The 23,753-nt window shown below is 32.5% G+C and overlaps 6 protein-coding genes across 6 annotated transcripts; 3 read left to right on the top strand and 3 right to left on the bottom strand.

The window, feature by feature from the left end:
* Positions 1–1,488: 1,488 nt before the first annotated feature.
* On the bottom strand, positions 1,489–1,968 carry TRIADDRAFT_6614 (uncharacterized protein; the record flags this gene model as incomplete). Its single annotated transcript, XM_002108688.1, has 1 exon — positions 1,489–1,968. A coding segment is annotated over one exon (480 nt), but the record flags the coding sequence as incomplete, so codon positions are not given.
* A 454-nt stretch (positions 1,969–2,422) lies between these two features.
* On the top strand, positions 2,423–4,667 carry TRIADDRAFT_51965 (uncharacterized protein; the record flags this gene model as incomplete). The annotated part of the gene is made up of 5 exons (XM_002107913.1): positions 2,423–2,490; positions 2,950–3,082; positions 3,389–3,442; positions 3,965–4,015; positions 4,581–4,667. The coding sequence occupies 5 exons, from the start codon at positions 2,423–2,425 to the stop codon at positions 4,665–4,667; spliced, it is 393 nt and encodes a 130-aa protein (XP_002107949.1).
* A 1,255-nt stretch (positions 4,668–5,922) lies between these two features.
* TRIADDRAFT_51966 (uncharacterized protein) lies at positions 5,923–7,861 on the top strand (the record flags this gene model as incomplete). Its single annotated transcript, XM_002107914.1, has 2 exons — positions 5,923–7,563; positions 7,703–7,861. 2 exons carry the CDS (start codon positions 5,923–5,925, stop codon positions 7,859–7,861), a joined length of 1,800 nt encoding a protein of 599 aa, XP_002107950.1.
* A 1,044-nt stretch (positions 7,862–8,905) lies between these two features.
* TRIADDRAFT_51967 (uncharacterized protein) lies at positions 8,906–10,397 on the bottom strand (the record flags this gene model as incomplete). The annotated part of the gene is made up of 5 exons (XM_002108689.1): positions 8,906–8,998; positions 9,166–9,265; positions 9,557–9,618; positions 9,747–9,863; positions 10,344–10,397. 5 exons carry the CDS (start codon positions 10,395–10,397, stop codon positions 8,906–8,908), a joined length of 426 nt encoding a protein of 141 aa, XP_002108725.1.
* A 1,443-nt stretch (positions 10,398–11,840) lies between these two features.
* TRIADDRAFT_51968 (uncharacterized protein) lies at positions 11,841–14,472 on the top strand (the record flags this gene model as incomplete). Its single annotated transcript, XM_002107915.1, has 7 exons — positions 11,841–11,987; positions 13,012–13,259; positions 13,462–13,528; positions 13,737–13,829; positions 13,987–14,097; positions 14,175–14,232; positions 14,330–14,472. 7 exons carry the CDS (start codon positions 11,841–11,843, stop codon positions 14,470–14,472), a joined length of 867 nt encoding a protein of 288 aa, XP_002107951.1.
* Positions 14,473–16,691: 2,219 nt separating this feature from the next.
* On the bottom strand, positions 16,692–23,094 carry TRIADDRAFT_51969 (uncharacterized protein; the record flags this gene model as incomplete). Its single annotated transcript, XM_002108690.1, has 6 exons — positions 16,692–16,781; positions 17,098–17,260; positions 19,572–19,633; positions 20,171–20,290; positions 21,091–21,164; positions 23,016–23,094. The coding sequence occupies 6 exons, from the start codon at positions 23,092–23,094 to the stop codon at positions 16,692–16,694; spliced, it is 588 nt and encodes a 195-aa protein (XP_002108726.1).
* Positions 23,095–23,753: the final 659 nt, after the last annotated feature.

The following is a 23,753-nucleotide window of genomic DNA, read 5'->3' on the forward strand; positions in this document are numbered from 1 at the left end:
ATCTGCATTTTAATGTATATTATTTCTAGCTGCAAGTAACCCACAGCAGAATAAATTTATCTTGATTTTAGTGTGCGTGTAGAATGTTGTGTTATATCTTTTAAATATGTAAACTTTCTTGAGAATACATTAAAAGATATTTTCTTCTGAAAATGGAATAGACTGTGTTATATTAAGATTGTTGCGCTCATTGCCCACTTGGTGCATGCACAGCAACATAAATAAAGTTAATAATAAGCAATTAAACTATAAATGGAGATGCATTAGTTAAAGAAGTAAGATATTATCACGAAGTGACTTTTCCTATAAAATGCTTATCTTATTTACGTCTGATAACATATCACTATCTATGACGTTACTCATTTTTTGAATGCATAGTTTTATAATATTATCTGTAAACTGATAATTATATAATTACTGTTTATGCCAATTTACTATAAATTGACTGTTTTTCAATAAAGTTTGGGTTCAGTTTTGTCTACCGGAGACTAGTGATGGTACTATTCCTCCTGACGATAGGAGATGGTCAGTATTTAGGATCGTACTGTAGGTATAGGAGGACAAACCTCACAGTGAACTCGTAGTATATAGTTTTCATAGTAGTTCTAAGTTTTCGTCGTTACAAATTCAGATTTGTAATAGGTATCTAACAGGGTTTTGTTCCCTTCTTGCCTGGTATGATTTTTAGCGGAAAGTGTAGTAGTAGTAATACGATCAAAATCGGTGTCATTCATAGGGTACGAATAGAAATTAATAATCGATACTGTGTTTATTTAGATTGTATGTAGGGGTCAATGCTTGAAACTGCTTCATTAATTATATAATTAGTCTGTTGTTTATAACCTGGCTAAGAATTAAACTATCCTTATTCAGTATTCCAATAAATAAAAAAATTAACAATAACTTTAGAAATGGTAGTACGTTATAAATGTAAATTGAGTAATAAATTCATTCAAGATATACAGTTTTCCCATTCTCTCTTTCCTAAATGGTATTTTGGTTTACGATACTGTCAAGGACTTTGATTTGTTGTAATCCAAGATTAACATCAACTGACACCTATTTTTATAGGTGAGATAAATGACAATTTTCAATTCATTAATTATTATAAGCTTTCAATCACAGAAATAGTACATTTTGTAATTGCATAGAAAGATATCACGATAATAAGAATCATTTTGATTCAATTTATGATAGACAGAAGCGTATTGTTTCAATAGCCGTCTTTTTATATGATTAAAATTCTTCGATTTTTGATATCAGGTCATTTGAAAGTAGTAGTGTACAGTACTCCAAACTACTTGTTGATCAATTAACGCTGTGGCTTGTAATCGTACAGTATATACTGTATAAAATCAAAATCCAAATTTTCTGGTGTTTGTTATGTTAAAATTGAAGAGTATGCTAGAGGTTGCTCGTATCGAAATCATCGTCGTCTAGAGAACGAGGTAAGAACCAAGTCTTGAATCGTAATTGTGGGTGATTCACAAAATCTGGTTCACGATTAAAAGCAATTACGCTGATTTGGATGAGTATTGCAGCAGTTAGACCCCATATCTTATACTGACGATCATTGACTGAATCGAAATAGTTAAATGAATGCATAGTATAATTTCGTCTTCGATGCATGATATTATCCATTTCATGATTGTGATCGCTAAGGAATGTTTCCAATGGGACAGTGAAAGCAGAGCTAACCTCATCTTGACTCAATATCATCTCGAAGTGAGGATTGATAAAACTAATAACAGGGTATACTTTGAGGTTATTGACGGAAGTCACCGGGTATAGCGTTGTAACAACATCGACATGACTGGAAGGCAAACCAATTTCTTCATTGGCTTCACGTAGTGCAGTAGCTACAGTATTTTCATCTTCGGGATCTTTCCTACCTCCAGGAAATGCCACTTGGCCTTTATGCGATGATAAATTCTCAGTTCTTTGAGTTAATATCACTTGCAATTGATCACCTTGAAAGAATAACGGTACCAAAACAGCTGCAACACCAACTTCATGATTATCTCTGGCGAATAGTTTTTTATACAAGTGGGTTTGAGTAAAGCGTAACAATCTCTTTTTGACTTCTTCCATGGCGTAATAACAGTCGGATAATCTCATCCACTACATCAATAAGTATTAAAAAGGCAAATCAACAGAGGTATTTGATTCGAAAATCCCAGTAGAAGTTGAAATGAATCAACCAGCTTGCAGAGAAGCCATCAGCAACGACATCGACTGCTGTGCTCTCCAGCCTCTCCTACGATAAACTTACAGTACTGTACTGTACAGTACTACTGACTGTACACTGTACAGTATAGATACAGTACATAGTACTGTGTACTGTACACATCGCTGAATAGTACTGTACTGCTCGGCGGCTTTCCACCTATATCCTACTCGCCAAGTTCATCTGGTTACCAACATGTCTGATCCTTATGAATGCGTTCCTACAGCTTTAAAATTAAAATCCAGCTCATCCAAGAATAAGAAGTAAGTGTTTTAGCTCGTATTTGAATTCTTGTTCTTGAATCGCTATGAAAGGGAAATGGATTGAATCAAGATGCCTGTTAAATGACAGTCATATCACATGCTACTAGTTGGGTTGAAACACAGTAGTTGGATGTTTTTGCCATATTGATATTTGATTGATGTAGGAGTTTAGGTAAACTGTCTTTGCCTACTGCAATAGTCTACTGCTGTAGTGCTGTAGTCTATTAGTGGTAGTTTATCGCAATCCCTCATTTCTTAGTCAATACATTCTCAGTGGAACAGGTTTGATGGTAATACACAGTACTTATTGTACAAATAGAATACGACTATACCATGGTGCCATTTTTTAAGACACACGCAAGTGCAAAAACATCAATGATTGATCGACCAAGCTGATATGAATGAACGAAACTTAGCTAGATCATATTTGAAAGAGAACTTTAATTCATCATAATATAGGAAAAAACATAAGAAAAAGGATCGTCAAGAAGAATCGCACCAAGAAACAGCAGAAAAGAATGCTGATCAAGGTAGTTATTCACCCGAAAGGACTAAAGCTGAATTAGCTTTCCGCAAGATACAAGAAAAACGGGTAAATTTCCTCTCCGTAATCTCAAGATATTTTTTCTAAATGAGACTATAGCTATTACATATTTATAGTATTAAACAACTATACAATATGTAAGTGGATTAGACGTTCTTTCATGCACTGATCAGTGTTATACTAGTACAAGTAGTTGTTGGCAAGAGTGCTGTTGCAGTTTCCGTATTAATTCAATCGACTGTGTAGCATTTTTAAGTCGCTCGAAGTAAATCGTATCTAGCCATAAAATAGTTGTAACATATTTAGCAATCCACTGGTCTATAAATAAGTCAATATTTTTATTTTCTATAACAGCAATCTGAAAAAATTAAAAAATTGGCCTCCAAGACCCATAAACAACGCGTTGAGGTACGCAATGTAACAATAAAGATAATATCCTCTCAATGAAAAATAGTCAAATTGTATTAGTAGTTGCTATGAATATCATATGCTTTACATTATTAGCTATTGTATACCGGTATACCCGTTATGTAAAATTGACGAGTTAGTCAATCATTGATGTACATTAAATTGAGAGCATTTTGTCAATATGCCATTTTGCTATATTCGTAGAGACTATGCGGTATGGTATTACGTGTACACGAGTGGAAGTGTTATCTTGTCACAATCGCCTAGAACGAGTGTATTCATTTGACTATACCTATCAGCTAGATCCTAGTAATTTAAATTTTCTTAACTGTAGAAAGAGATACGCGAGTTTGCTAGTTTCTCTAGGCTACGAATTGATTGTATTACTGTTGAGATTTTCAATTGGTCGATTCTGCCTACATGCTGCTGGCTTACCATTTTAAGAATTTCGACTATTTGCTTTCTAACTTTTCTTTAAATTACATAATCTTAACCATTGTACCTGAATGTTTCACTTTATAGCAATTGAACGCATACTTGGACTCTTTGACCGAGCACTACGATATTCCCAAAGTAAGCTGGACGAAATAATAATTTTACAACATATTTGGACTACATTAGGCTACCGATAAAGTCCATGCGATAGCTGACTCGTGTAACTGTGTCTGCAATATATTAACGATGTCTATAATAGCATATCAAAGAAAAACAATTTGTATTTATGTGTACTATATAATTAATTAATCTGATAAAAAAGAGACTGATGATCGATCGTAATATAGGTAATAGATAATTTATTGTGCTCGATTTTACTTCTGTATCAACTCTCGCACAAATCTATATCACTGCAAGGTATAAATCGATTCGTTTTGTAGATTGTATAGTTATTGTATGTATTAACATTCGTCATCGCAAGCTCTGAATAAAAATTGTCTTACACTTAATTAAGTGTTCGTCTCCAGTATGCCTTATTTTGTGATCGACTTCATGTACCTGCACATCTATGCTGCTTCTTACTGTATGGCATTCACGATGGATTTCCATCTTTTATTATTCGTTACGGATATCATAAAGTATTTAATATTGTTCTGCACTGTTCCATGTCAAGGAAAGTCAATTTATCAAATTGATAAAATAGATCGCTAATGATGTTATGTCAAGTAATCATGCTAAGTACTTGACTTTTGGTCAGCTTGGTAATGGTACTGAATCCAAATGGGGATAACCCTACTTTAAAATGAATTTATTTTTGAAATTTATTACGAATTGTATATAAGCATCGTCAATATTATTTTGCATTATAGCAGTAGTAAAATTAAATATGCTAAGAACTCAAAATGTTCGCACTTTCCAAAATCAGTTTATTGTCGCATGATAACTGCCAGGGTCACTATAACACGGATTGAACGATACAGATTGCTAAACATCGCCTTGTATATGGAATATTGGATCATTTACAGCTATCTAAAAGCCCAAGAGTCTCGATCGAACCAAATCAGTAAGAGGAGAGCTTCTTCCTCTTACGTACTTCTATCACAGACTACTCTATCGCCTACACTATGGCAGCGAGTTTTCCTCGCTGCAATAGTCAATCACTCACTACAGTACAGCACAGTAGTTGAACAGCTACCGTGCCATATAGTAGAGCATTGTTGCAGTCTTCCCCTTATAAACACTGCAAGCTTGAGTACCGTATAGGTCAGTATCGACTGGACAAGTGGTTAGTATAAATTCAATTAGATAAACAAATTGCTGCCTCACGATTAGGAATAATTTCTGTTTGCTAATAAACACCCTGTTAGCGAGATTATTATAGTTATTCTAAGACAATATTAGATGTACGAGTTACTAGATAGAGATGAATCATTAATCTAATTGAATTGAATTTATTTATTTATTCATGAATAATTCGAGGAAATATTAATTAGTTGAAGGCCGATTATAATTATTAATCTACCGGTGGTTTTTAGGCTTTTGGGCTAGATTTACAAGGACATCGTTCAAGCTACGACATTAACATAGAAGAAGAATCCATCGCTGTTGCAAACAACCTATGGCAATGGGCTTTCTGAAGTCTCCAATGGTAGAAATTTGGATGGATGATCAAATGAAGTAGATGAAAGAAAGAATTCAATCGTTTGTAGTTTATCGTTGCAGTACTAACAACTCCTCTCATAACCACAAAATTAGATCGTAATTCTATTCGTTACAATTGAGCATCATCGCACATGAATTTTATGATCTAAAAGTGGAGATTTACATACATTGAGTTAATAATACCTTTACAAGTGTTTGATGCTCCCTTAGTGAGGAGGAATTATGAGCGATTTATCAGTTGTAGAGGTCAATGATAAGATGCCGAAGTGATAATATGGTATAGCTCTTGTAGCCCATAGTAATAAGGAATTGTAATAAATAAATTCAACTTTATATTTTCATTCTTGTCGTTGTCGACAGCATTACGCCGACGCTCATTTATTATGGATAGCATTAAACATGAAGCAATGATAGATCAGCATCCGCAATGTCTCACTTGTATCCTCATCGATTGTCAACACAAGAATCATTGCCAAATGATTCAATGCAATAATAGCGGATGCAATGCCTGCTTTCATGCGTGTAAATTAACCGAACATAAATTGCTTTGCTTATACGAAAATGTTCAATGCATAAATTGGTACTATGGTTGTCCTCAAACTATGCCAAGGTGTAGATTAAATCAACACTTAACAGTATGTCCTGCCAGTATCGTTCACTGCTCTAAAAAGTGGAGTCGATGTCCTACATGGTGTAACACTGGTGACATAAATCCACCCTATGTCTTGGGTCAAATCGATTATGAGGCTGCACTTTGCGATCAACAAAAATTGCTACAATTCTATGAGAATAGTCAATCTATCGATTTCGAAAATCTTATTAAAAGTCGATTTTCTTCTTCACATGCTTGCTGGTTTGATGATTATTGTAAAAGAAGTAATGAGGCTATAGAAAGTATAATACAATCGCGACTTTGTGTAGATATGATCCATCAGATTCAAATGTTGAATATCGAGCAAAAAGGCAAAATAACTATAGAAGATGAAACTTTCGCTAAAGAAGATCTATTTCCATTACTCAATAACATTGATGCCTTGTACGAGATTCAGCAAAAATTGCGATTTGCAAGTCGATCTCAACATGATGTTAAAGCCAACAATATATTTGCAAATGGCAGAACGCTTAAATTGAAAGATGGAAGATTGGTTGCTGATGCCAAGACCAGCATACATCTTGGGCATGAAGATAAGAGTACAGATGGCTCTTTTATGGATCGTACGCTACAAGTAGAACGATATAAATTAATCCAGTTACTACCGAAAATGGTGCAACAATTAAGCGAATTATTAAATAAATCGACCAGATTGCAAAGTAAGGAATTAAACCATTTACAGAAATTGCTATCAGCACTACAATTAAATGATAGTGCGATTAGCCCTGAATGCGCCAACGAGGGTAAACTAGGAGGTCCAAGATATTCAGATTTTACTGTAAATAGAGTACAGCATATTAAGAATGCTCACTGGATGCTTAACAGCATGAAAAATCGTGGTGTACTCCTTGGACTACATCTACAGCCGGGACTACACAACGAAGAACATATTTTTCAATTATCTTGCAATCAATACTTTCGCCGTGGTGAATATAGACAACATGTTAAATTCTCTCATACACAAACGCAATGTGAACTTAGTGGATGGTTTAAGCAAAGATGCCCTCTAGCACAATATGGATGCCCCTTTTTATGTAGTGTATTAAAGCCCAATGCAGGAGAAATTGGTCTCGATTTACAATTGGGCTCATATATTTTACGTAATTATGATAAAGAGTCAACATATTGGCGAGATTCTGTTGAAAGTAAAAATACGCGCGGAGGGACGGAACTACAATACTGTCCAATGTTAGATTTGCCAGATGAAGTCATTGAACGTATTTTACTACTTTTAGATAGTTATTCTATGTACAATCTATCCCTAACTTGTTGGCAAATGAGAGAAATGTGTTCATTACTGTTGGTAAAAAAAGGTACCGTAGCTATAGAATGGGAGAAAGCACAGAATTGTAAATGGCAAATAGCTCGCAAGGTAAGGAATAAGCTAAGCGTCCTCAATGTAATCAAGTATATTTTCTTTTTATCTTGGCTTGAAGTATTTGATAGCACCTACGCCGTCTTTATTAACACCTATTGACATGTTAATATTTCTTGCAATATGTGTTATACAGATATGGAAGTATTCGACTGCCTGTTCACAAACTAGTGGCTGGAAGATTGATGATACCAGCATCATAGCAAGACACCTACAAACGTGTCCTTACTACGTTAAACAAATCTATCCCGACAAGCGTGTAATGTTGCCTATATGCACTGAATTAATTGGATGATAGACCTTACTAGCTATAAATAATTACGTATACTAATTACGCGAGTAAATCATGGGTGAAATAGAACATATAACAGTGACTCTTTTAATGCCCCGATATTATGGTCAATGCGACTCATTCAATATTTTGTAACCATTGTATAATAGTAAACGATCATAAGTGGACGTAATATCCAGAAAAGTGTTTAATGGAAGATTTTGATATGACTATGAATATAAGCTTACATGACCTTTGTTAAATGTTAATTAATAATTATTACTTGTTATCACGCATTTTAAAATAATTTTTTAAAATTAGGTTTAAACAGTACAAAATACTGTATGATGTGCTACGGTTTCAAATTTTATCTACAGTATGAATTGTTATCAGAACTCCTGTAAATGCTGTATGAAGAGATTGAGGTTTTACCTTATTAAAAGAATTTCTAACTTATTCTCTTAACTTTGGTGACATCGGAGCTGAGCTTATAGATGGCATCGTTTGATGAGATAAGTCGAAAGTAGTCAAGAGGCTTTAGCAATTACAGTACCTTCCCTACCAACACTGCCTTTATGATGTACGCAGTCATTAGCAATAGCCGAAACTGATATAGGACACATTAACTGTTTGATATTGCACCTACTAATAGATTACGCAATCCAATTGCAGTATTTAGTCTAGCAATACGTAACGTATGCAATATAAACCTAAACTTGCAAGTATCTTGCGACATTTATAGGAAAGCTAATAATACCCTTAAATCATAATCAAATGCTATACCCAATTCATTCAAAGGCAAATTAGTTATGATAGCAAATTACGATCAATACATTAGATCTCATAATGCACTGTAGTATATTGTTGCAGTGAGATGATGTATACAGAATAAATATAGCCTTACCAAGCATCGGATAATAATTACTTTATAGCCATTTAGAAATGAACATAATAAACTTACATAAATACGAGTACACAGATCAAAATATGTCCAATTTAAACCTTCAAAAGAAATCGTTTAGACATCTTTGAAGTTCCAAACAGGAACATTAACATTCATACAACTAATCAACCATTTTGCTGATAAACGTGATCTAAAAATCCTTTACATGATTGCAAGCACTGCTCATAAACTTTTTCAAAGGCAGTCAAATTATGACTCTAAAATGAGATAAGACGCCATGGTTAGTAAATTGAAAGTCAACAGGAACATTAACTATATGATACTTTATCAGTAGTTATTTTAGTTTTTAACACTCAAAAGCAGTCCAGACATGGGTAAATACAATTTATAGTAAAAGCAGGATGAATTAAATGACACGACTTACATAATAAGGGTCCTGAATTATTTTCTGCTTATCTCCACTAAAGCTTCCTAGCAGATTGATAGAAGCAGTAGAATTTCGAGGGGACATGTGCTTTATATTTCTACGTAGCATAAAATAGCAGTGTATATAAAATATTACCACGCTACAGTATTAAGTCAAATAACAAAACCATTTTACTTTACGCTACTAAACATCCTTCTTTTCTACAATTTTAATTTGCTAACATAGCATTGGCCATTGCTAATTTTTCCTTATACACATGTGAATATTATGCCATTACTAGCATGGTCATATAGTTGATATTATAGTATTTAAGCATTCAAAAAAAAAGCTTAATAATTAAATCTACCTAACATTAGAACGGCTATTACAACTGCAAATAGAACTTTACCTGATGTTACTCTCATCCATACCAAAGATAAACTCAAACTTTGTGTAATCTTCCGTACGAATCTGTTAAGAGCACGATAATAAAGTTGTTATCAAAGTGTTAGCAAGATAGATTTCATTTGACAGATGCAGTTACTCGCGAAGTAATTATGCAAATAATGGGGTACTTAAGGATAAGAAGAAAAATCGACCTGTCTAGCAAAATGAGAATAATCTTGTATGTTATGACGCGATAGTACGGTCATTGTTCTATCATCAGGTGGTTCTCCAATTTCATATGTTGATGTTGCAGCACTGCCAATTTCCCACTGAAAGATTTGCGGTAAGTTAGAGTATATCTATGTTATCGTGATGAGTTTAAACAGCATGGCACGTTTCTAACATTATAATCACGCAGTTCACAATATACTCGTACAAAGCAGAAAATTTATAAAAATTTTATACAATAACTTGAGATACGTCAGTATTTCGCAACTTCATGTAGTTAAGAGATATTTTATTAATAAGTACATTTCAATTCAACTTAATATACAGTATAAATATACAGTAATAACTTGTTTGATATCTCAGATCCGTTGCCTTATGTGTTAAAAGCATATATCTAACGTGGACTGAAATGAAGTGGTAAGATTTTACATGGATTACTAGAAATGACAAAAATGAAAGTAGTATCTATTAGTCTACGAGTATAGCAAGAGCATAACGAACGCTATTGCATCACAGGTCTATCAAAGATGTTTCCTTTTTAAAGTGATCTGATTCATTCTTCATTTTTATATGTTTACAACCTCATTCATAATGCCACGTTCCTTTACTAGGTTGATAAAGATACCCTCAGCCATTGTCGATCGACAAATATTACCTGTAATAGCAAGATATGGCAAAAAATCAAAAAATTTATAATTTACATAACGGATCCGTATCTATTGAAAATAAGGGAAGTCAAGGATCAATACCAGCTGAACTAGCTAACTATGTACGCATCCTATTGCATAGACAATAAAATGTCCTCTTTGTGTAAGACGTTGTAGTAAATACTTTATGATCGATCTCAATTTACTTGTTGCCTATGTAGCATCTATCAATGTTATCTTGTGTATGGTGTATAGTAGTGATACTTTATAGCAGATCTTATTTGCGCAAACCTGAGCACTGGACTCGTGTGTAGTTAGCTAATTTATTTGGAGTCTTAATACATGCATTTCAATGGAATCCCTGCAGAATACATATGGTAGAGTATACAGCACAGTATACGATATATTGTACAATATGCATGTAAGGCATAACATTGAAAAACACTAATCTGCAAACTAATTGTACTAATATCATTTTTCTATATGTATATATTATACAGTACACTAACGATTAATTAAGTTAATTAATCATAATACGAGTATAAAATACTTCAACTGAGCAGCTTTGTTCATAATAGTAGCATCGAAGCAGCAGCTAGATTGTGCAAATGGTCGAACAACAATACAGTCAACGCAAGACAGAAATGGGCGGATATTCAGCAATCTACTCTACAATAGCTGGTTAATATTAATCCTATTTTCAGAATACCTAAGCATACAAATAAAACCGAATGTTTGGCCATGATTTCTTTGGTGATTGGATACCGAGAAGCTTCAATTTGTGCTATCCAATACTGAGTGAGCCAAGAGCTAGTTCTTGAGTGAGCTCATGGAATCTGGTACTGTACACTGTACACTTGTACTGTACTGCAGTGTATAGTACTGTACAAAGTGTACGAGTGAGTGTGCGTACTGTGCATACAGTACAGTGTACAGTACATCTTAAGGGGTGCTTTGTACTGTACAGTATCTTAACACAATTTTTTGGTCCACCGCCCAGCTGTCTTTTCTGTCCGTATCAGCACCAGATACGTACAGTAATTGTACACTATCCAGCTGTCCTTTCCTACCGTGTCAGCACCAGATGCGTACCGTACTGTACAGTACAGTACTGTACAGTACAGTACAAGACACTGTCATTGTACAATACAATATACTGTACTGTGCTGTGACGAGAAGATGAAAAGTGAAGTGCCGTACCGTACTGTACTGTACCTTCTTCTACTGGTACCGGTACAGAAAACATGGAGTACAGTACTGTAAAGTCACACTACGGTACCAAATGCAACTCAAACTGCGGGTCAGCTCCATTGTGCTCCATTGCGCGGTACAAATGTAATGAACACGTCGAGATTTCAACAGTGTCAAAGTGCCAACGATCACGTTAAGACGTAGACAGTGTACCATTGCGGCCTTTAGTGTATCCACACTATGGCTACCGTGAACACCATACCATTAGATCCTCAATTCGTCAAGGCGTTAAAGCTACTTCATTCGAAAAATGAAAATGCAAAAGATCAACTCTTACAGCTCTATCAGGAGGTAGTCAATAATGCTAAAGCCATGGAATCACAGAAGGTAAGAAAAATTTTTTTTCCAATGCCGCGTTCGTGGTTTTGGCGAACCATTGTACCTAGCCACAGTACTTTATACTGTAAACGACGTACTGTACACTGTACACTTGACATGCCGCTCCTATTCTTATGGCACTCTACTGTCTGATACATCCAGTTGCAATGATTAACTTTAACTGATTGAATGTAAACCACTAAAAAAGAGCTCATTAGATTGCTATCAACTACGCAATCGCACACGATCAAACTATTTGTATAACATACGGTACTGTACATATATATATATATACAGTATTACAGCATATATACTATATATATATATATATACGTAGTTATTATACTGTATACATACAGCATTATATTATACAGTATATACGCGTATATACAAAATTATAAAATACAAATTATATGAATGGCATTGAGGTAAAACCAACTATGCCAATGTTGATGACAGCGACGTTTGAACTGATTTTTCCAATAAATATCAGAGTTATGCAATACCGAACTAGGGATTGAACACTTAAGAATGCATGTCGTACAAACATACGCATGTATTGGTGTTTAAAATTGAAAAAATGTTTAATGGACATTTCTGTAAAAGTGCATAATTAATAGCAAACATTGTATACAAGGGCCATACATGAGCACGACAGCATTAAGTACAAAATTGATTAAATAGAAAAGAACATTGATAGGCCATACGTATACACGTACTATTGTGATACCGAGATCGATAAGAATCTTTGTACAATTATAAATAATTGACTCAAAATGCAGTAAGGAATGACAGCATATAAATGCAAAATATAGCTTCCAAAAATAGTGATAGTTTATTGATAAATTAATGGTTGCACCCGTCAGCACTTACTACTATGACGCCGAGACTCCTGTAAAAAGTCATTTTAAATGTATATATACTCAATTTATTAATACAATTAGATAGTTGTTTTAGTTAGTAACAATAATAAGGTCAAAATTAAGCTAATGCCTTACACTCGTATGCCTTTGTATCTATGTATTTCTGAAAGGACCGGAAAGTTACCGTTGCCGGAAGCAGGTATAGCGAACAAATGAAGAACAAGCCTATGATACGACCTTATGGGGGCGCAAAAACAACAGTAGCTCCTATCATTGGTAGAAAACCAACTATGCAAAGCATTTCCAATAATGATTCCAAATCGAAGGATATTACTATCCGTACTGATGACAAAAGCATGAAAGGAAAGAGTACAGTCCATATGGATTTAACTTGGGGATCATCTTGTTCTGTCTGCAAGTATGTTATAATAAATTAAAAAAATTATTTAAAGACCTCAGCACACCATTGGCAACTTAATTTCTAGTCTAAAGTGAATAAATTGAATGCAGCTACTGCAGCACTAGCTTTCGATTGTAGATTTTAAGCACGATTACTAAGCAGGCTGGGCGTTCACTGAAGTATACGGGTTGGTTAATTTGAGATAATTTCTACCTTCTAGAAAAGCAAACTCCAATCCTGGTAATCAGCTAGTCGAATGTGAAGAATGTCATACCAGATATCATCAGGTAATAAAGGAACGGGCTTGATTATGATAATTGAACAAATGATTATCTCTTAGTACAGTATAGCGTCGAGGCCCATTTTATAAGTTCCAAAGTAATTGTACACTTCGTTCGTAAAATGATGTGACAGATCGTTAGCTATCATGTGACTGGCACCACAAAAATTGAGGTAGATGTAGAATTAAATAACAATGTTTTTCGTAACTTTCAGAGTTGCCATAGTCCTCCTGTTGCTGACAAAGATGTTAGCGATTTAAGAGGTGTATGGTATTGCGTTTCCTGCTCGGAAAGGATGAAAGAAATGGTATGAAAATATTAACTGATATCTTCTTAATAGATAGTAATAGATAGTAAATGCTTAATTTCTTCTTATATCTTGATTTGATTATTCATACCACACGTGCTCCTAATATGTGTCAAGCACGATTCTCAATTAACAAGCTGATATTTATTTGATTTAGACAACTCGTCAAATATCCACCGAGAATAAACAAGTACCCAATCAAGGATCTAGAATCTCAATTGCAGTCCAACGACCTTCTCACAAGGGAACATTAAGCTTTGAAGCTAAAGTCTGTACTTATATTACAGATTGTGTAAAAATTGTATGAGATAATAGTATTTATCGCAACTATCACTCTGTTCTTAGATAAGCGAATTTTTATCAAGTCAGTCATCCAATAGTGGTGCTAATAAGGGCTCTACGGGTAAACTCGTTAAACATACCGAAAAAAATTTCGTAGATAAATTTATTTTCAAATTATTTTATATGAATGCGAACTAATTATAATTATAAATATCTAGGATCGACTCTCAGTCAGATGAGACCTACCACCACTACGAGCGCTATTGCCAGTAGGCTAAATTCAGCCTTAGCTACACAAGCTTCGATCAAACCGCCTAAAATCCAGTTACTTAAGAAACCAAATCCAAGCAATAATAACTGATAGAATGTGAATCATCTTTTATCTATGTCTAACAAATTAATAAGAAATATTATAAATTTTATATCGTGACATTATCGTTCAATTTATAAAACTGTAAAGTATATTTGATGAATTTATGTTCAATAATCTCATTCTCATTGTATTATTTCACAATTCTGAATTGCTGTACGGTATAATATGTTTAACTTCGCATTATTATCCCCAAGAAATTTTATAACTTTATTACAGCATTAAATGTGTGCTGTTCGAGTCAAATTAATTCATGCAATTCGACGTAATGTCTATCCTGTAAATTTTTAAAATTGTGCTAATAATTGTGATTCTGTGATTCTGGTGCTATTAATGCGTGAAATGATCTTTCTCGACCCTTACGAAAAATTAATTGATATACTGTACACGTATATACAGTATGTATTTATGTAATGTAAATAAAAAAACTTCGGCTACTCTCATATTGTGCAGTTGTGGAATTTTTTTCCTGAAAGTACACGTACTCTGCCCTCATATCGCCTTTGGTCTATTAAGGGGTAAAGAGAAAATTACATGATGCTGTATAACTTGCCTATCTTCCAATACTGTACGTTCTAAATATATCTACCATTTCTTGTCCGATTTTTACTCCCTTAGTTCGTTGGATAATTAGTAAAACTTCATTTATATTGATTAGCATATGATGTGATGACAACTAAATATTTTTACCAAGTATACGCGGATAAATTATTTCCAACACATCAACAGTATCTAATAAAGGCCTTACAAAAAAGAAATAATTTGTCGTAAAATAGGTATATTGCAGAATTTGTAACTACGAAGGAATATTTGGTAATAGCAACATGTCTGTATGTAGTCAGAGTATTTATTGCATTTCAGCATTACTTATATTTGATCTTAAAAATCTTTTAAATTGAGCGATACCGATTTAGTGGCAAAAACTCAGTCTTGAACAAATTTTAACTAGGAATAATACCATTTAACGATTACCGCATGTAATATATTTAATATGCACTTATGACAGAAGTAATACCGTCGTAGAAGAGCAAACGTTTCTGTTGGATACAAATCAATCTTCGTTAGCAGAGTTAACTGAGTGAAGAAGTCTTTTATTTAAGCAAAAGATTCCTTAAAGCGATCGCACTGTTTGCGTCTGACCATGAACGATACAATTCTAATTAAGATGGTTAATACAGTGCAGACTGTACTGCAAACTACGAAATACTCTATGCTTAATACAATTCTGATAACAAATGCAAATTAGTATATCCTAGTCAAAATAAGAGAATCAATTGAAAATGATGCGAAAAAAATTGAATTAAGAAGGTATATAACGAAAATAAACAATTTAGATATCGTTCATGGCATAACGATTCAACGAATAAAATATTACCGTGCATTATAATCGCTATATTAATTGATAGTTTTCCTATTCGCACACCATCACACAATTAGATTGACATGAGAAAGATATCCCATATATATATCATTGTTTTCAGTCGACAGGATAGGAGTAAAAAAGAGATACAGCCACATGAAAGATATTGGTAAGTTTAAGAACAACAAATATCAGCGTACTGAAGCTTTACTAGTACAATATTTGAACACTCTTATCAATGTCTTACCTATTGAAATTGTGAACACTTTCAATCAATAGTTCTACTTAATAGTATATTAGCAAGCGCTAACCTTGTACTAATAACTCTATAAAAGTATACTATACGAAATTTATGGATTATATATACAATTTTAATTTCTTGCATAATAACTTAAAGCTAAATGGTTAGCCTAATTTTAACATATTATTGAATAAAAAGAATTTACTCTGATTTTTAGAAAGAAAACACCGTAAACAAAATATTTTCAATCCCACTTTAATCTTAGGGAGTTGAACCAGCTACAACAAAATCACATTAATTTACGTAACTTGTTTGACTGTGGGCAGGCAAATAATGTAAAATAGAGAAAAAGAATTTACTATGCAATATTATTAGTAGCGTATAAATAGATAGAAATACATATATACTGTATGTATATATTTGTTTAGATAAATAAAGAATTGTTTAGGGTATGTACCTATATGCACACAGTAGAATGAAGAAAAGCATTTAAAAATGAATTGACAACAGAATAAAATAACAATTAAAACCTGATTGAAAATCTGTCCAATCGACCTTTATGCGTACTTTTATCTGATCATAACTACCCATACGTAAAGTATTTTCCCTTTATGCTTTCTGTCCAGTAACAAAGTCTAAGAATGTATTACAAGATCTCCAACATTGTTGAAATACATGCTCGTAATCACTTAAATTTCCCTAACACAGTAATTAAAAAATAATAAATTTTTTTCAATACAAATAACAAACAGAGTGATACCCAAATTGGATAAGAACAAATTTGTATTTTATACTTTACTACTCAACAAAAAATATTTATTCAATGTTATTTTTATTCTTTATAATAGTTCAAAAATTACGTTCAACTGTATGCGAATGATTAAGAAATTATTATCATTACTGAACTATAGAAATCTATGTTAAATTCCCTACTTTGATTAGGAAAGGTAACAAAATATTTTACTAATCATCATCTTAGGGAATTTCAATTTATAGTATGGTTAATTATCCTTACCAAACGAGGATTGATAATAATAGCTGGATTATTTGGATCGAAAGCATTCCAGTCGTTACAGTCAAAGATAGGATCTACAACGATTCTTTCTCCTTTAGGATCGTAATTGCCCAATAATTCAACTTTCGCCTTACAACCATGTGGTAATTTCTCCTTAGCTAACCTAATATTAGATCATATATGTGTAAATATAAATCATTAATATCTATATTAAATGGCCGCATAGTTATATAACATTAAAGCCAGTAAAAATAATATCTACGGGTCAATCGACATTCTCAATCATATATTCAACGACAACAAAGCCAGTTACAAAGAAAGACCAAACTAAATAATTTAGCAATTACATCATTATATCAAGAACTATTCTTATTTATTGACAGTGGGTAAAGGCTAAATTCAAAAACTTTCTCCCATACAGACATAGATGTGCGTAACAAATGTGAATTGTTACTATTCATGTTCAACAAAATTTTAGATTTGTTATGAAATGAGATAAGGATAATTTTTTGTTAAATATTCTATTCTGTACAAAGTTAACATTTATTATTATGCAGATAATACCAAGTTTTAATAAGGTTGGGAATATTTCAATTTTCGATTACATGTATTTATTACGTTAACCAAATGAAGGGATCAGATACATCAAATTACTAATCGTCATCCTGCGATCAGTAATGAACAATCCCTCTTTAATTAATGATGAAGATAGCTATTATCCATAGCCATGCAAAAATAATTGGAGTATCGATAAAAGTAAAGTGAGGCTTATCCAATGAGAGTATATTAAAATCGTTAGAATATAATATCATAAAGCGTTCTGATATTATTGCATGACATTTATTATAAAGATGACTTATAACGGGAAATTCTTACAAAAATTGCTAATTATATCCTGCTCTATTCGGTTTTCTTTAAAAGTTACTAAGAGCAAAAATTATTATTCCCTGTAGATATGCAACTGAGACATAAATAAACTCAAGACATTATCTGATGCAAGGAAGTACATCGCTACTTCTCGCTTCGTCGCTATATTGTAACCTTTGAGTAAATTATTATCATACGAGCATATTGCAACCACAGGTAATTGCTACTTAAATTATTTCATAATATTGTCATTATTTTTATATAACGATGTAAACAGTTATTAACCGATTTTTATGATATCATTTATATCAAGGAATAAATTATTGTTAATAATGTTGGTCTGCTTCTTAACATATCAGGATACTTTAATAAGTTTTTATACTGGAAAGGAAAAGGTTCTTGACTGATCGCTATAATCTAGTTTATGTCTAGTCGGTAGATCATTCTCAATTTTCATTCATAAACACATACTACTTAAATCAAAACGTAATACGTACATAGAAAGATTATTTTATACAAAGACGTAAAATAATTGCCAACTAGTCATCTAGGCATAAAATATTTCGAAGAATTACTCTTAAATGTCTAAATTACACTTAGATGCTGACATTGCTGTTATAAACAAAGAAATAAATTAGTTCTAAATGGGTCATTATAATATAGTCTACATTAATGAGAAAATGCGGCAAAAACTTGAAAGCCATTACTATTGTTGTTATATTTATGAATGCAGATAATTATTGACTAGTCATAAGGCTTGCGGGATTTAAAATTTCTTGTAGGAGTTAATTAAAATAATAAATCATTATAATAAAATTTTCAGGTATAAAGACCATCATATGAATTATTTTCAAGGTGTTATAATCGATGTTTTAGACAAGGTAAGGGGTCTTCTTTATAATGTAATATATATACATACATCTATCACTATAGCCTTAAACTGTATATTTCTAGTCATTAGGTACGATAGCATAAATTTCTTGATATTGCTATCTACAATTGTATAAAAATGAGTAGTTACGAACTACCTGCTATAAATTTAATCTTTTTTTCAGAGGAAATTATTAAGTTTAAGTTAAAAAATAGTTTTCTAGCTAATCTCAATATCTAGATCGATGTTGTAAGACCCGATCAGCTAAGTAGAATTTATAAATTACTTTAATATGCATTTCTAGTCATTATAATGGAAATATGACAGCATCATTTTTTTTATAGTGTTATCTACGCTTTCATAGAGAGGTAAACAGTTATTGGTTAGCCGTCATAATTTGAATCTATAGCTAGGAGTAAATTATTGTGTTCGAATTAAAATAAGTTCTTCTAGCTAGTCTCAGTACCTAGTTCGATATTATTTTTGTTTTGGGATTCTATCCAGTAAAGAAATTTAGATAGCGATGATTCACAGTTTCAAATAATTTAAAATTGAATTGATGTTTGATATGCCTGCTTCTTATTTTAACATCATGATAGCCTCATGTACTTCTATAGAAATATTAATTCATCTGATTCGACGGACTCATCGTAATTCATGATCACAAACTTTCTATAGTATGATGAAAGGATCGCTTTGCTCGAGTTTATTGTTTCTTTTATTCTTATGAGCTTACCTTAAATTATCTTCATCCATGCATAAAATATAGCGATAACGTTTAAAATCATCATGGCAAAGCTATTATTATGAACGAATAATAGATCATTGCAGTTAACATAATATTATATAGATAATACTATACGTAGGTCGTCACAAGTTAATAAATCTTTACATAGATTAAAAACTATACTTTGCGATGGAGTAAATTTATTATGTGATGGAAAGTCTACTTTAAGCTCATTAGTATTGTTCCGTTACATTTAAGTATATAAGTTATGCACTCGCTGAGTTTGTTTTACTTTTAATTATTCAGGAAAGATTTTTATCTCTCAATAACATGTTGAGAATTTTTAAAGTATAATTGCATAATGATAATCCAATGGATCGTAACCATATCGATTGACTGCATTTATGGTTTTGTTAAAGTTGAAAACAATATATTGATATTAATCTTTCAAAATTAATTATTCAGCTAGCCATAGTTGATATACACCTATTTCATAACATTATTACTATTTGGCCTAGTTGGCCAGTAATGATAAGAATACTGTACCAAGTTAATAAATGTGATGATCAGTAGTAGCTGGTCGTTTATTATTGTATTGATATACTTACTTTTCGTGACGGATGAAGACGTGGCTTAATATGATTATCCTCGAGGACGGTAATTGTACATGGGCTAACGGGTTGTTGGTGAGTTGCTTCTGAGCTAACACCAGAACTAGCTATATCCCACTATATTATTTAATCCCAGCACAGGGTAAGATAAAAAATGATTATCAAGAAGACATCAAATGTATAAGAAAAAAATTAATTCATGAGCTGATTAAATCTTGTGAATTACAAAAAGAAGTACAGTGTAAAAGGAAATGGATTTGCCGACTATAGATTATCATAATAAAAGTCTAAATGCGCAAAAAAAATGGAAATCATTTGCCTAAATCTATAAACTAACTGAAGATGTGCAGTATGGAATCAATAAAATTGTATCGGCATATATTATCGTAATAAAGTCCTAATAGTACAGTGAAAAAAATAGAGCATTCCTCTTAAATAAAATCTTGTGATGATTTTTTATGAGACAGAGACGGACTGGGCAAATGATAAAATAAAATGCTAATATTATTATTTGTTATTACACTAGACATGGATGCAGGATAATATTGATAACAGCAAATCGGAAATAAGAATGGGAATTAAAAGACTTTATAATGACTGTCTATGTATATTGTGAATACAACTATAAGTTGGTAGGTAAAGAGGAAAATGAAACAGAACGATGAGACCAAATGATCATTACCTAGACTCAAAGCAGTACTACAACAATTTCTATGCTTATAACAGATACCAAAATAGCCATTGATAACAGTTGCAATGGTGGTAGAAAATTTCAATCATTTATCCTATGTATTTCTTGAATTATTTTAAAATTTGCACTCATCCCTCCCCCATACATCTTAAAATTATCGTTAACTATTGTCATAGCAAAAATAATTATACTAATAAGACAATCAAGCAATCCTTATTTATTTTACCTTATTCAATTCGCTACGTTGTTCTACTAAATGGTAGAAGATCGCTTCGGCCATTGGAGAGCGTTGGATATTAACTAAAATGGATTCAAAAAAGAAACGAAGCAATTTTATTTTGGATCTAATCGAATCTTGGATAACAACATAGTAAAAGTCAATATAATGAGTCATCACCAGACATATCATAATATGCAGACATTACATTGATTATCATCCGATGACCATTACAAGACAAATTGTTTAATAAACAAGATAAGGGTATAGAAATTAGATGGTGATCATCATCGTGTTGACATTGATTATCGATTGAGGTAGGTGGGCAGGGAAATAAAATCAAAATGTTGCCAATTTATGCACGTTCAGTTACAAATACGAGTCAACGATGAGTTTTAGACCCCGATGCTCTATTCCATAAAAATAAACAGTCGAAAATGGATCGAGTAGATTCCTAAGTTAAATCGAAAAAGATTACCCTAAATTTATCTTACTTTAGAATACGACTACGCTCATTTTGTCTCTATTACATGAATTATTATCATTATAAAATTCAAGTTAGTTTATTAATATTACATCACTAACCCTGTACTGTATTAAATCAACAATTTCACTTATTATTATAATCGTAAGTTGGACTTTATCAATCACTAACAATTTAAGCTAAACTTACTGATTCTCCTATTTTTTTGGCTATTTAATAAAGCTTGATATAATTTGAACTCATATAGAATCGCTACAAATGATCAGCTCATGTTTGTCGTTCTAGCAATAGAAGTAATAGTAGGCGATGCTAAGTAAATACATCTTTGCCATCAAAATCTACTCTTACAAAGACAGAGAAGAGCGCAAAGCGATATCACGGCTATCGAAAGGCCAATTTAAAAAGTACAGCCATTGGGGAATGATAGCTGATGACAAATAGAAACAATAACTTGAAATTTACAAGACAAGTAGAGAGATAATTGAAAAGATATTAGTCTTGCTCGGAAAATTGTCAGTGTTGATGATTAATTGTATGCTTATTGGAAGGGGATAATCGAGTTGAGAGTTGTTACTAAAAATCATTATTTTAGTCACGATGATTACAGCAGTTGAATAATTGAGTATTGGGAATAGACGTACATTATTCCAATATTTTACAGTATTATTATTCCTGTAATAATAAAGCAAGGTAAACGATTGTTTTTTCTGCTTTTAAAAAGGAAATTTTCTCTACGAGACAAGATCTTCCATATGGAAAGCAAACTAAAAAGAACTTTGGGCGATGATCAAATCTCTACGTGATAGTAGATGAGCAGCCAAACTTGTGAACATTGACGTATGAATCGAATACAAAGATCAAGCTAGTGGATAATGAAATTGCTTTTCTACGTTATTTATCCACTTTATCCAACGATAATTCAGTTCATAAATATAAAGAAATAGCGACTGCTTAGGAAAGCTCATTGACTCGATTATCAATCATCACGAAATCGAACATGTAAGTATTCATAATAATGCATAAAAAGATAGAGACGATAGGAATGAGTATCTGGATTTGAAATATTTGAATGATGGTAGGCTTAATTGGTTACAGTATATCATAGAATAAAAAATTAACTTTAACTGGATTTTTTGTTAGTTGGCTAATCAAATTAATAAAGATCGATGATTTGTCGATTTAATTTCCTCTTAATGCTGTTATAAGTTATTTGCACGACTACATTATAAGCAGATTAGCAACATGGCGTGATTATAATCTAAGACGATGAATATGGAAAATAAGATATTTTCCAAGCTTCATTTCGGATAAAAAAATAAAATAAAAAGACGTAAATGAAACGATCGATTAATAATACGGGTAATAACCAACTCTAATTATGCTATGATAACTTAATTTTTTTCCTCCTATGTCCTACGTATTGTCGACATAAGTAAACGAGATCATTTACCTGCACAAACAAACATGACCGAATACTTAGGCGATTTTTTCTTTTTCCGCTTTAAAAAATTTAATCCGGTAAAGGCCATGATCTGGATTGATTGACTAAGGTTAATTACGATTTGATAATCCTTCCTAGAATTGGATTACATTATTTTTTTATTATTTTTATTTTTATAGCTGATAAATTTACTAGCAGCCAACACAAATTGGGGATTAGAACTAGCAGTAATATGAATCGCTACTGGATAGTCCAACTTACCCCTTGGGATAATCGCTAATGGAAATAGACTTATTCGCTTGCGATAGACAATTAACAATAATGATGATCGCTTCCTTCTTAAATCAATTCTTACTGATAGAACGAATGGAGAGTTCGAATCTGCCTAACAGCAATCATTTTACTCTGGCTTGATCATTTTCAATTGTATGGCGATGGTTGTGGAAAATTGTTACTTGCCAGGATTACTCTCTGATGTTGATCGGTTAGACTGTGCTAGGTGCCCGATTGACTTTACGATCGGCTTAATTAATATCTCTCCAGCTTTTCTATAGACTGTCGATTCTTTTAAAATCACTGAAATATATAAAATATGACAGCTTGACGGATAATCAGCACTGGCTATTATGATGTTAATTAATTATTATTCTTGATTATTGTTATGAAGATGTTAAAATAGAGTTACCAACCCCTAGTCGAAGACGACAGCCTCAACATTCTCACTCGCTCGTTCCATGTATACTTTAC

Source organism: Trichoplax adhaerens, genomic scaffold, assembly GCF_000150275.1.
Source record: "Trichoplax adhaerens TRIADscaffold_1 genomic scaffold, whole genome shotgun sequence".
Lineage (NCBI taxonomy): Eukaryota > Metazoa > Placozoa > Uniplacotomia > Trichoplacea > Trichoplacidae > Trichoplax > Trichoplax adhaerens.